Genomic DNA, 15,488 nt, shown 5'->3' with positions numbered 1-15,488 from the left:
TTTGAAATATTTTCTTTACAAAAATGTAATTGAAAAAAATGTTATTTTCCATAACAGTTCAACAATGAGAACACCTGTAACATTTTGAACACGACCTTTATAAATGTACAAGCATATTTTATTAAAAAGCTGATCGGTTTTATGTCACATCTGGCTAAAGATAGATTTAAAGTACACACCGAATGAATAATGTCACTTTTTGGTAATAAAGAAAAAAGCCTCCTCTATACTTAAAAATTAATAATTTTGAAATGGCTTCGTCAACAACAGCGTTGGGATTGTTCTGTTCCTCAAAATATGTTTTGAGTTTTTTTTCCATTTTAATTCAACCATAAAATCCATAAATACGTGATGTTATTAAACTGGAAACAACTTTACCGAATATGGTATTGCAGTTGTGATTCTGTATGGTATTCATCACCATTTTAGGTAGTGCTCACAGCAGCTAAATTTCGAAAAATCCACCTTAGAAGTAGATACATTCTTTTTAGCTGAAACAATTAAAGTTAATATAAAAGAAATTTTGTCTGAAAGCTACAATCTCACAGATTGATTGTTTTGACAACCTTTTTTTTATTTTTTGTCTTGGAATTAGTCAATGAATATGAACAATGCTACATAAAAGCATACTGTCACTGGTAACATTATGTACTAGGATTGATGTGAAACAGTTTTTTGAGTTGTGACCTAGGTCAACATCTTTGCAAAAAGATGACGTCCGCAACAAGACTGTGACATTTTCTGGACTCGATCCTTTATAAATCTAATACGCTTAAACGCACATACCTCTTACCTTAGACGAGTCAGCGTTTCAAAGAAATTGTCGTCTGAAACGAATGGAACGTTGCGCTATCGATTATATTGCTTGATCACAGCCTTTTAATTGAGTCCCGGGAATTAAGGAATTGTCTCCAGCTGGTCATTCATTTTAGACCCTTTGATTTCCACCACCATCTCCAAGAAGTATTCACTGTCTGGAGTAGACACGGAGAGATACGGATGAATGAGGCTATTTTGTTTTCAGTGCAAGGTGGGAAAGATTAGTGCTAGGTTCGATACAGATTGTACTTATTTATTAAAATGTATGAAAGCAATGTGCTTTAGTCAATAACTATCATAAGTTTTATAAGCAACTCTGAAGACATTATTGCGTTCACAAGAAAATGTTGACGGACCCACATTCGACGGACACTATCCCATGGCATAAGCCAGTACAGCAAAAACACACAACACTGCCTCCTTTTTTCATACAGAGAAACGGGAAAATAAGCAACAAGGGGAGAATTTATACTTATTAGGATTTGGAATGGGGCACAAAACCACGAAATGGACAGCCCTGAACAAAAGAGATGTTTGTCAACAGTGTCAAGCCTGCCCATGGAAAAGTTCTGAAAACTATTGACCTTTGATCTTGATGCCTTTGTTGTAAAGTCGATGGCTAAGATTGACAGTAATGTCAAACAATTTAACAAATGTGTTGTTGTTTTTCAAACTAAGAGGTAATGAGTGGTCAACAGAAACACCATCACGTCAGTTTAATGTTGAAAGGACTTGTGTGATTCTGAAATACCATAAGTAGTTTTTAAGGTATTTACCGGACAAAGATGAGAGGGACGGACAGACACACGGACAAAGCGGAAACTATATGCCCTAGTTATGTCGGCATTCTTCAACCTTTGATACCGTTATTATGTGGTTTAACTGCCAATGCATTGAGATAAGCATGACATAAAATAAGAAATACTCTTTGAAAATAAAGACAATATTTATATTTTAGATGAGTATACAAACATGTATTTATAATTTTAAAACGCAAATAAACACTGCACATTGGAACTATACACATCACAACACTCAAAACAAACTCATACTCCGCACAAATTACTTTCCGTACTGCCGCGCCAGCTCATTCAACAACTTGAGTTACCGTCCTTGCAACATATCGCCAGATTCTCTAAGACCTTACCGCTCATGTCCCCGGTCCTCTTCTCATGTCTTTCATTTTCTTTTAGAGCGTTTTTGTAGGTAATAAACTGGTTTCGGTTTTATGTGTATTTGTTGTTACAGTTTCAATTAAAACTAAAACCAGTTTTATCCTTTTTATAACGGAAACCGAAACCGTTTTTTGAAACTATCGAATCCCCTACCGAAAGTGGTTTCATCGGTTCGTTCCACCCGAAAACTAGTTCACTTTGGAAAACAACATGGCGGACAGTGATCAATATTGTGTGTTGAAACACCTTTTATATAAAACATGCAAACGACCATCTGCGGTATCATTGTTTTGAATAAGTTCAGAAATAATGGCTACATCCAATAGCTCCACCAAGTTGTTGAAACTGTACCCATAACCATGCATTTGTTACTTCAAGCAAAACTATCAAAACCGGTTTCGAAACTGCTGAAACCATTCAAACCAAAACTGAAACTGGTTTGTTATTAACAAAAACGCCCCAACTAGTTTACACAGCGTGCATCTTCTCCAACCGTTCTACAAGAACGTAGAAGGAAGGGCAGGAGGACCAGTGCAACGGGTCAAACGTTTGGTAGAAAACGAACTTAATTCAAAATGCGCCCAAAGATGATAACCTGAAATTAAGTATTTGTTTCTGATTAATGTCATATACTAAAGTGTAAGGTGCAAATATAAGAGCGGTGAAAACGACAAACTTACATTAGAATGTATCTGTTGAAAACGACAAACTTACATTAGAATGTATCTGTTGAAAACGACAAACTTACATTAGAATGTATCTGTTGTAAACGACAAACTTACATTAGAATGTATCTGTTGAAAACGACAAACTTACATTAGAATGTATCTGTTGTAAACGACAAACTTACATTAAAATGTATCTGTTGTAAACGACAAACTTACACTAGAATGTATCTGTTGAAAACAACAAACTTACACTAGAATGTATCTGTTGAAAACGACAAACTTATATTAGAATGTATCTGTTTCTCACGTTTGTGCCACAAATCTATTTTTGTCTGGCAAATTTTCTAACTTGAGATGTTGTTCAAAACGTCCTATTAATCAGAAACTCGGTAATGGCTTAACTAATAGCATATAACATAAGTCAAATAACCCTCCTAGTGATTTTTTCCTGCAACAGAAACAGAAGTGTGTGTTTTAAAAGAAGTGTCACGAAATGATGGATATTTTCTTATATTATTAGAATAATTCATTTAATGTTGCGCACAATTTTATGTCATTGAAAGCTAATGTTAAGACGGTGTAAGAATTTTGAGATATAAAGGTGTTTGTCTCTAAAGTGCGGTATAAATAGAACTGTTTTGGGTTTTTATATTTATTTTCTGCATTCTTATAATTATAAAATTGTACAAATTATCAATTTCCATAAACTCTTGGTTCGCTGCATTTTTATTAAAATTCGTGCATGCCGCAATATGACCAGGGAATAGTTCCGGTATGATTGACAAAAAGTTCCGTGTTTCTCATGACAAACAAAAGATACATTTTTCTACATTTATACATCATTCTGAATACATAAAGGTACAATTTATCGTGCCAAACCAGAAAATAGGCCGCAACATTTCGCAAAAAGACTCGTGTTCCGGGTGACTATTAAAAGGTACAACACTTTACATGTATTCATCCTTATAACTAGAAAAATGTTCGAATTAAAGGTCCCAACGAACTATTGGTCCATCATGACAATAAAAAAGAGGCACATAATTCTACATGCGTACATACTTGTGAATAAAACAATTTTTCTCCTAAATATTGTACATAATATTGTTTTATATGGTCAGTCGCAATTTTAACTGGAGTCCGTGCATGCTGCATTATGGCCAGGACATAGTGCCGTAACGTTTGGCAAAATGTGTCATTTTTTATAATAATTGTAGAAAAGCTCCAACATTCTTATAAACTTCCTTGTGAATACAAAATTGTACAAGTTATCGTTTCCAACGAACGAATGGTTCGACGCTTTTCTCATTGAAATTCGTGAATGCCTCAAATGACCAGGAAATAGTACCGTCAAGTTCGGCGTGCATACTTTGTTCAGACGACTAACCACATTTTTAGATTTCAACCCTTGATGCAATATTGTGGGTAAACGTGGAAGTACCTATCCTCAGTGCTTTAAGCAAATCTCGGTGCGTTACCAACGTAATACAGAAAAAGAGTCGAGTTGGGGTGACAATCCGCAGTGTTTTAGATGTCAATCTTTGTTCTTTGTCTTTTGTGTGGGTAAAATGTTCAGGTGACTATCCCAAGTGTTTAAGAATGCAACACTGTGGGCATTATGAATGTAAAACAAAGAAAACGTTGCGTGTGCGTAAAATGTTCAGGTGACTATCCCAAGTGTTTAAGAATGCAACACTGTGGGCATTATGAATGTAAAACAAAGAAAACGTTGCGTGTGCGTAAACTGTTCAGGTGACTCCCAAGTGTTTAAGAATGCAACACTGTGGACATTATGAATGTAAAACAAAGAAAACATTGCGTGTGCGTAAAATGTTCAGGTGACTATCCCAAGTGTTTAAGAATGCAACACTGTGGGCATTATGAATGTAAAACAAAGAAAACGTTGCGTGTGCGTAACATGTTCAGGTGACTATCCCAAGTGTTTAAGAATGCAACACTGTGGGCATTATGAATGTAAAACAAAGAAAACGTTGCGTGTGCGTAAAATGTTCAGGTGACTATCCCAAGTGTTTAAGAATGCAACACTGTGGGCATGATGAATGTAAAACAAAGAAAACGTTGCGTGTGCGTAACATGTTCAGGTGACTCCCAAGTGTTTAAGAATGCAACACTGTGGGCATTATGAATGTAAAACAAAGAAAACGTTGCGTGTGCGTAAAATGTTCAGCTGACTTTACTCAGTGCTTTAGAATGCAGCCCCGGGTTCATTACCAATGTAATACAGAAAAACTATTTTGGGGCGGGGTTACCATCCAGTGCTTTAGAGGCGAAGTTAGTGCTCATTTAAATGATGTACGTAAAACGTTCAGGTGACTATCCTCAGAGCTCTAGAATGCAACCCCGGGTTCATGGCCAATATAATTCAGCAAAACTATTTTGGGGCGGGGTAACCATCTACAGAGTATTTTAGAGACGAACTCAGAGCTTATTGTAAATGTTGTGCGTGTTAATGTTCAGGTGACTATCCTAACAAGTGCTCTAGAATGCAACCCCGGGTTCATTGCCAATGTAATACAAAACAAGAGGCCCAAAAGGGCCTATGCTCTACTGGCATGGCTTTTGTGGTCATATCAATCTACAGCATGTATGTATGGGTAAAAGGCAACAGACATATAGTTTATGTTTTGTGTTTGGGTTACCTGAAAACGTAGCACATTCAACATCTGAGCCCATAAAGTATTGTAAGCAGATTAGTTGCATGAACTATTTTAATATGTGCCAAGTAAAAGTCATCTGACAAAAAATGCTTTCAAAACTGTACTCATAGTAAAAATTTCCGTAGTTTTAAAAGTTAAAAAAAGTTGGTCAAAAGGTCAAAGTCAAGGGCATCCTAGGACAACATTGATCAATTTGAACAAACATTCACAATCAATTGTGCTGAGATGGTTGCACGAACACACAAAAAGATTTTCAAACCTTTCCAGATTTATGTTTACCAAACCTGTGAACCCTGGGTGTGGCCAGTAATGACACCAGGTGCATAACTTAAACATTCACAACCAATTTTGTTAAGATGAATGCGCAAACTACAGAACTTAAAGCTAAAAAATGGCCTTTGGGCTTTCAACAAGAACAAGGCAGAGTAATTCACAAAATCAACTGCAGAAGCAAAAAGCAAATTGTCTCTCAAAATCCTAGACTTGCAAATTGTCTCCCTTAACTCTAGACTTGAATTTACATGTACATGTAAACTTGGCTAAAAATAGAATTCGCTCATGCAGACCTGGCTAAAAATAGAAAGCATTTCTTTAAAACTTTCATGGCCCATAATCTAGGCATTTATGGGCGGATCTGGCTGATTTTCGAAAGGAACCGAGCTCTAATGGATATCTAGATACTGTACAAGTTTCATCGAGATACAATCAAAACTGAAGACTGTATTGTGTTCACAACCAATTGTTTACAGACGCACGAACGCACGACCGCACGGATGCACATACTACGTACACATTACCATCGCATAAGCTCTTCTGGCCTTTGGCCAATAGAGCTAAAAACTATTTGGGGGCGGGGTAACCATTCACAGTGCTTTAGAGGCGAACTCAGTGCTCATTGTAAATGTTGTGCGTAAAATGTTCGGGTGACTATCGATATTGCGTAAATACCACTATCTATGAAGCTATTGATATTGCGTAAATACCCGTATCTATGAAGCTATTGATATTGCGTAAATACCCGTATCTATGAAGCTATCGATATTGCGTAAATACCCGTATCTATGAAGCTATCGATATTGCGTAAATACCCGTATCTATGAAGCTATCGATATTGCGTAAATACCCGTATCTATGAAGCTATCGATATTGCGTAAATACCCGTATCTATGAAGCTATCGATATTGCGTAAATACCCGTATCTATGAAGCTATCGATATTGCGTAAATACCACTATCTATGAAGCTATCGATATTGCGTAAATACCCGTATCTATGAAGCTATCGATATTGCGTAAATACCCGTATCTATGAAGCTATCGATATTGCGTAAATACCCGTATCTATGAAGCTATCGATATTGCGTAAATACCCGTATCTATGAAGCTATCGATATTGCGTAAATACCCGTATCTATGAAGCTATCGATATTGCGTAAATACCCGTATCTATGAAGCTATCGATATTGCGTAAATACCCGTATCTATAAAGCTATCGATATTGCGTAAATACCCGTATCTTTGAAGCTATTGATATTGCGTATATGAAGCTATTGATATTGCGTAAATACCCGTATCTATGAAGCTATCGATATTGCGTAAATACCAGTATCTATGAAGCTATTAGTTTAAACATATTTATTTTACAACGATTGTGAAACAAGTTATTACAACATTATATTAATCACTCTCGTTGGCACGATTTAATGCGAGAGTGTGGTCTTGTGTTGTGGGGGAAACCGGAGAACCCGGAGAAAACCCACTTGTCCGGCTTGGTGACCAAAAACCAAACTCACATGCGCCCAAGCCGGGAATCGAACCCGGGTCGCCTAGGTGAGAAGCGAGTGCGCTAACCACTGCGCTAACCGGACAACCATAAATACCTGTATCTATGAAGCTATCGATATTGCGTAAATACCCGTATCTATGAAGCTATCGATATTGCGTAAATACCCGTATCTATGAAGCTATCGATTGAGGTGTTAAAATATCCGTAACAATGAAGTAAAGGAAAGCCTAAAACACTTCATATTTTGAAATCCATTCTGAAAGAAATAAAATCAAACAAATGACAAAAAATATTTCTCAATGCAATAAAATGTTTAGGGTCGGTGCGAAAACATAGGGTAGATCGCGAAACCAGAAACAAACTTTTGAGTTTCTTATGCCACATCACAAAATTAAACAGTCATGTTGAATGACAAAATGCAATAATTGCTTATAAGCTATTTCAAAAGATCTTCATCCAAGTAGTTTTCTTCATCTTTATCCTAAGTGTGAAAGGTAAATCTCAGGGCGATCGCTTGACTGTGGTTTTAACTATATATATGAAGTTTGCTTTATCAAAACAAAATGGTGACTTTGGCACTTTCTGTTGTAAATGATGATGATTCCGACATGTCTATATCTTACTGATTGGAACATCAAGCAGTATCTGTATGCCATCTGCCATTGATTTAAATTAGTAAGAACACTATATCCTTCAATTTTATCATACTCCCAAAGTTTTCAGCTGTATTTCAGGTGCTGCTTTAGTAATTGCAACAATATGTATTGATTTTTTGGTTTTATTTGCCCATATTGAACGGACTAGTGTTTTCAACATGTATGTTAACTTCATTTTCATTTTGAATGGCTCCAGTCTTGTTTTACAAGGGGTACATAAAACTTCTAGTCATTACCTAACTCGAGTCTCTTTCCAAATTTTAAGCGTCTCCTTAGTCATATGAATAAAACAAAAACAATTTCCCAAAATACATTATTTTTATTGATGTTACCGACATACTTTAATGTTAAAACGCTTATACATTTCTTTCAATTTGTCTATAAAAATTTTAAGAAATCGACTTAAGTTAGAAACTAGGCCTAAAAACAAACACATTTGGTTCGGGTTACCCGACCCTACCTACGGAATAGGCGCCGACCCTACCGTTTTTTTTAGTCAGTTTGAAAAAAATAAATAAAATGATGAAAATGACATTCTTAAATAAGAGATAACTTTAACACTCATTCCTAAACATGGAGTTTAAAACCTTAAATGCTTATACACAGTGTGTGTATACCACGTGATAATTGATGTCATATATGCTACGTCGGAAGGCAATATTTTGCAATTAAGACTTAAATCAAAGATAACTTTTCTTTTAGTACACCGTTTTAAATAAAACAAAGGGCAGTCTGTGCCGCTTAAAGAACCCCGCCTTTGTTTTATTACCGAAGTTTGAGAAGGTAAATAGTTTAATCAAACACTTCAACAAACCTGTTTCCAAAATAATGTTTGGACAGTGTTCCGTCAGACGGCGTAATGTGAAAAGGTTTGTCGAAGTGATTGAAGAAACTAAACTCTCAAACTCTGGTAAAGACCGAAGGTGGGGCTCATTAAGAGGCGTAGACTGCGCTATGTTTCATTGCAAATGGTGAAGAAATAGTGAAGTTACTTTTGTTTTAAGTCTTTATTCGAAGCAAAATATTGCCTTCCGACGTAGCATTTATGACGTAATTTATCACGTGGTATACACACACTGATACAGGAGATAACTTTAACACCATTCTCCAATGATGAAAATGACATTCTTACATAAAGCCTAATAATAAAAAAAGCCTACCTACCCTACCTATTTTTGAAAAGAATATAACCCTAACCAAACAATTTTTTTAGGCTCTACCTAGATGTAGATGTATACAGGCCCTTGCTTTCTCCTTGGATTAGCAACAATACCTGCTCATTCCTTTCAGGACATTTACAGAGACAAATGTATACTCGGTCTTAATGATTTTGATTAGTTTTATTCAGTCTCATCAATACATATATATATATGTATTTCTTTTATTTATTTCCATACATTAATATATATACACATTTCAAGTTAAAATGACTATAAAAATTATAGCCACACAAATTGAGGTACAACAGACTTTCTATTTATATGTACGTAATTACTGGTATCTTTTACACAGCATCAAGCTTAAAACTAATATGCAATATATACCATATACATACAGTTTATAAAACTAAGAACTAAAAGAATACATATAATATATCCCCCAATAAATTCCTTGCTAATGATTTATGTATTGTAATTGTTCAGTTATTTATTGATGACTATACAGTCGAACCCCATTGGCTCCAACTCCCAGGAACTGGCGAAAATACCTCAAGCCTCGGTAAATTTGAGCCAAGCAATATTGTTTACACTCAGTATTAAGAAATCAGTCCTTTACATCTAGTTCGAGCAAACGAGGAATTCAAGCTAACAGGACTCAACTGTAGTTTTATATTATATGAATACTCTTTATTAATTACAGTAATACAACTATTACTCATGGAAAATAGTCAGGAAAAACATGAACATGTGGACATAATATAATGTAATTGTTCCAATCCGTAAGATATTTGTACAACCTTGAATGACTATAAAAAAAGAATAATGTTTTCGAAAACAATAAAGGTTCTTTTAACATCATTCTTTCATTTTATACAATGAAAAAACCCATTGAAGAAAATTCTTGACATTAATTATTATTTAAGAGATTATCATTCTTTTCAAACTTTCACAACATAACATTATGCACCTTATTGACTACTTTTAATGGACATCCTTTCTTCAAAGATTCAAAGTAATTCTCAACAACTAAGTCACAGCCATCTATGTTAAGTTTAATGTAAACATTTTCCCATCATTTATAGTTGCTATATACTGGTCACATTGTAACGTTTCATGTTGTGCCTGGACAATGCCTTCCACTTCAAGAGCTTCCTCTCTTCCCTGAAAAATAACAAACTGATCCTAGATCAAAAACGAAAACAGTCTCATGCAAGTTATCCAAGTGAAAATTTCAGCTTATACTAATAGCACTAATAAAAGTTTGTTTTGAACAAAACAAACTAGAGCTGTCACAGGAGTGACGAATACCCCCAAATGCCGCCTGGACACAGGAATGGCAAACCATTCCTTTGAAAAGAGGCCATAACTCCAAGGTTACTGCACACTGCATCTTTTTTATCATGCATGTATTGTTTGTCCGGAAACCTTTTTTCTATTTTCGTAACAGTGCACAAAAACCTTTACTCCACTGGCCCCATTTTCAATCACAAGCATTGTCTTCACAGAGGCTGCCTATACAGCAAGTTTCATCACAATATCTCATGCCCAATTAAAGTTATGAAGCAGAAACCATTTTTCTATTTTTAGTAACAGTGACCTTGACCTTGGCCCCACCAGCCCCAATATCGAACTTGACCTGTATCTTCTGATGTTACACCTGTGTACCAAAAAATGTTCAAATCTGTCAAACCTTTCATGAGTTATCGTCCAGAAACCATTTTTCTATTTTTAGTAACAGTGACCTTGACCCCAACAGCCCCAATATCGAACTTGATCTGTATCTTCTGATGTTACACCTGTGTACCAACATTTTTTCAAATCTGTCAAGCCTTTCATGAGTTATCGTCCGGAAACCGTTTTTCTATTTTTAGTAGCAGTGACCTTGACCTTGGCCCCACCAGCCCCAATATCGAACTTGACCTGTATCTTCTGATGACATTACACCTGTGTACCAAATCATTTTCAAATCTGTCAAGCCTTTCATGAGTTATTGTCCAGAAACCGTATTTCTATTTTTATTAACAGTGACCTTGACCTTGGCCCCACCAGCCCCAATATCGAACTTGACCTGTATCTTCTGATGTTACACCTGTGTACCAAAATTTTTTCAAATCTGTCATGCCTTTCATGAGTTATCGTCCGGAAACCGTTTTTCTATTTTTAGTAACAGTGACCTTGGCCTTGGCCCCACCAGCCCCAATATCGAACTTGACCTGTATCTTCTGATGTTACACCTGTGTACCAAAAATTCTTTCAAATCTGTCAAGCCTTTCATGAGTTATCGTCCGGAAACCGTTTTTTCTATTTTTAGTAACAGTGACCTTGACCTTGGCCCCACCAGCCCCAATATCGAACTTGACCTGTATATTCTGATGTTACACCTGTGTACCAAATTTTTTTCCAAATCTTTCAAGCCTTTCATGGGCTATCGTCCGGAAACCGTTTTTCTATTTTTAGTAACAGTGACCTGACCCCACCAGCCCCAATATCGAACTTGACCTGTATCTTCTGATGTAACACCCGTGTACCAAAAAATGTTCAAATCTGTCTAGCCTTTCATGAGTTATCGTCCGGAAACCATGAAAACCGACAGACCGACCGACCGACAGACAGACAAGCTCACTCCTATATACCCCCTCAAACTTCGTTTGTGGGGGTATAATAATAGGCAGCAATGAGTTAATATTTTTCTCAAATGAGAAATAGATACCAAAAGTTTGAAAATCTGTTTGATAATATTATTTTTTTATATATCTTATTTTAAAATTTGTTTAAGTCTTGAATGTCTTATGTTATTTTGGTAAATACTAAACATTACCTGGACATCAAATGCAATAAGTAGCTCCTCCATTACTGTATTGAAGACTTAGCCCTTTTTGTTCACGTTTGTTCAGTTCGTTGGCCTTTCAGTGATGCTGTTATGCTTCGGATTGCCAGTCGTTGTAGCCAAGTTGCATTTTGTATTCATAAAAAAAGTGACTCGGCCCACATATTATAAAAAAAAATCTTCATGCAGTCATTTTAAACTTTGTACATCATAATTGAATTACACTTGCGCTTTCACAGTTATGTGTTAAGTAGTAAGCATATTAGCTTATATTTCCTTAGTGCTTGGACTTTCAGCCTTTTTTTTCCTTGTATATGAATGATCCTCAGAAGGTCTGCTCCGTTTTGTCTTTCGAGCAGTGGCACGGCTGCTCCTGCCTTTGTTAATTCGATCTAAAAAATAATAATATGAATTTGGTCAAAAAGAAGGTGCAAAAAACCCAACAACATTATATTTTTTCATTTGAAATTGCTTATGCTTTGTCACAGTGCCAATGTATTTTAAATGAGTCTGTACAGGCTGCAAACCTTTCACACACTGTGACCAGAATATAAATTTTACAAATTTCAATACAAAACATATTTGCAAACTCTCCATGACTTGTATGCTCTTAGTTATATGGTAAGTCGGAATGGCTCACAGTTAGTGTCAACTACCTAACCAAGAGGTCTTGAGTTGATTCCCAAGTGGTGGTGAGTTTTTGTGGGCTCAGACATGAACACTCTAGTACTAGTTCAATGCAGGACATGGATTTGAGAGCGACGAATTTCAGGTATCTTCATAAATATATATATATGCATACCAGCAGTTTGAAGCTCTGCACACACTAATAGTTGGCAAACACAGCAGTGAATGATAAATGAAGACAGTGTTCTCAATAAGAACCGGCTGCCGGCCAAAATGGACATTTCAAATGGCAATAGGGCCAGTTCAAATTTGGAAAACTAAATGAATTTTCAGTAGAATAAGTAGAAGCTGGTCGGTTACTTTACTATTTGAGATGGTTCAACCGAAACTTATTGAGAACCCTGGAAGAAGTCGTACCAGATTTGGAGAAGTCCACCCATATTATATATAGCTAGTAAAGTAGAAGTGTCCACTGTCCAGACTACATTCAAGGTGTGAACAACAACTATCGATGAGTAAACATAAAAGTTTTTTCCAATTTATATATTGATATGTTGCGATAAAATAGTTCTTAAATGGGCCTATAATTTTATGAAATAAAGTAAGAAATACATGAACTTAATCTGACATTTATTTACAAATATCTGCTAACATCAACATGATGAATCTTGTATTAAAAGATATATAACTAAGTTACAAATTTGAAAAAGTAGTCCCACATGTACGCTTTTTAGTAAACCACTAAATAGCGTACATGTGGGACTACTTTTCCAAATCTGCATTTCCTCCATAGTGGTACGAGTTAGTATTATTAATGATTTCTCTTGTAATCCAGTGTTTAACTGGCTTGGAACTTAGTGGACAGTAGTGTTGGGAATCAGTTCCAGTCAAGTAACTGATTATCGGTAGTACAATCGTTTTTTGACAATACCTTAATTGTAGATATATATTCTCGTACAATAACTCATAATCCTTAACTATATGCTTATGTTATGTTTAATTTGAAGTTATTTAATGCTCTTGTCGGCCATATTGTTAACAATAACAAGTGAACACTTCAGAATGCATGCATAAATGAACACAACGGAGAGAATTGGCAGAAACTAACTAAATGCAAATAACCAGAGGAAAGAAGAAAAACAAATTGCCAGTTGAATCGATGATCGATTATGACCCAATACGTTCGATTGTCATCAATTTCAGGCACAACCAATCAATTTTCAATTATAATCGATCATCTGAACAAGTGGACAGTTTGATCAACTGTTTTTTTTTATTCAACCAATAAAATCATACCTGACAGTTTCAGTTTTTCGTCAGAGATGGTAGTATTTTGAGCAGCTTTTGCCATCCTAGAGAGTGCTTGAAGAGTCTGAACTGGTGTAATGGCACTTGTTTTGGTTCTATCAGATTCAGTTAAAATTCTTCCAGATTCGGTAACCTCTCTATCAGATCCGGTAACCACTCTACTTGATTCGGTAACCACATTATCAGATTCGGTAACCACTCTATCTAATCCGTTAAACACTCTTTTAGTTTCGGCAGTCACTTTATCGATATGTGCTATGGCATTCGCCCTGAAATAAGAAATACAGACACAAAATTAAAAATAGCATTTCAGAGACCATTGTTAACACTATCAATTTCATATTCATTTTATCATGTAAGCATTAAGTGTAAACCACAAATTAAAGATCATCAGACCATACATGCCATATCCCCTGGCGGGGGGGGGGGGGAAATCCCCCGGAATTTCGATCCATCCCCCGGTCTCCCGGCGGGAGATAAAAATCCCCCGGAAATTAAAAAAAACAACATTTTTTCATACTTGCGTCTAAAAATACTTTAAAATTTCGCCAGCTTATACCTGCTAAAAAAATCCCCCTGAATACAATCAAAATCCCCCTGAATTTTCAGCCTTTTGAACGTATCCCCCTGAATGGTCTCCAAAAAATATGGCATGTATGCACCAGACATTTTCATGCTTTCAGACCACAGGAATAGTCTACATGTAGCTACAATAATGAGCAATCAGGGATACTGTTTTATTATTTTGACATTTCTTATATATGGTTTCGAGTCTGCATGGTAAAGAAAAACGTCAAAATACTAGTTCACAGCCATTTAGGTGGACTAAGGGATAGTCCATATAATTGTACATGGACCAACTTTTTTATTATGTTTTATTGTTGTTGTTGTTGTTTGTCGAGTTTTTCGGCAATGCCAAATTTTTGGCTTGTTGTCGCCTATTGTCTCCTTGTACTTTTGGCGAACGAATTGATTTGACATTGTCATCGCATGGTACTAATTTTCTGTGTATACACTTGATACTTGTTACTTTATTGAAAGTCATAATTGGATAGCTGATGTTTACAAAATCAGATGTTAAACATGCACAAGCTTGAAAGTAGAACTTAGTAAAAATATTTTTCAAATTAGGTTTACCAACAGACTGACCAAAAATACTCAGAATGCAATCTTGAAGATAAAGACATTAAAATATAGTCCGTTTCAACATTGCGATTATCCTTAATAAGCAATTAAGCCACAGGATTTTGCAAAGGAATCTTGATGAATAATGTCATAATGCACTCCGATCGGAATCAATTTGAACTTAGTAATAGAAATTACACTACAAAGGTGATGGTGTATACTCTACCTGTATGTTGTTATCTTGTCACAGAGATTCATACAAGCCTGGCAAATGAAAAGCTTGTCAAAAATGCGTTCAAGTGGTTTTGAAATCAAGAATTCGATTACAGAATGCACCTCATTTCGTGAGGCTTTGTTATTTTTCAGGCAAAACAGTCGCCTTTCTGTCACTAAACATAAACAACAAGCAGGCTCCTCTTTTGTAGGGTCAGACATCGCCGCCATTTTCATTTTAAGTACAGTATGACTAAATTACGTAAATATTTTTTGACTAAAATACGAAAAAAGAGTTTTAACTGAAATACGAAAATTTCTCGGGATATTTCCCCCGAATATGTACATGTACATATATAATTATAAAGATAGAAAAGTTTATCATGAAATATATTTCTTTTTTATCAAAATACATATAGTTTCTATCATGTGCTTTTGATGAAATATGTAA

General features: G+C 35.6%; 1 protein-coding gene across 1 annotated transcript; it reads right to left on the bottom strand.

The window, feature by feature from the left end:
* Window positions 1-7,978: 7,978 nt before the first annotated feature.
* On the bottom strand, window positions 7,979-15,265 carry LOC128202947 (uncharacterized). Its single transcript, XM_052904146.1, has 4 exons — window positions 15,051-15,265; window positions 13,688-13,968; window positions 11,756-12,156; window positions 7,979-10,098 (listed from the first exon to the last, which is right to left on the bottom strand). Exons 1-3 carry the CDS (start codon window positions 15,257-15,259, stop codon window positions 12,032-12,034), a joined length of 615 nt encoding a protein of 204 aa, XP_052760106.1. The 5' UTR covers window positions 15,260-15,265; the 3' UTR covers window positions 7,979-10,098; window positions 11,756-12,031.
* Window positions 15,266-15,488: the final 223 nt, after the last annotated feature.

Source organism: Mya arenaria, chromosome 9, assembly GCF_026914265.1.
Source record: "Mya arenaria isolate MELC-2E11 chromosome 9, ASM2691426v1".
Classification (NCBI taxonomy): domain Eukaryota; kingdom Metazoa; phylum Mollusca; class Bivalvia; order Myida; family Myidae; genus Mya; species Mya arenaria.
The sequence above is the reverse complement of the archived record's forward strand: the minus strand, read 5'-3'. Positions and strand labels throughout refer to the sequence as shown.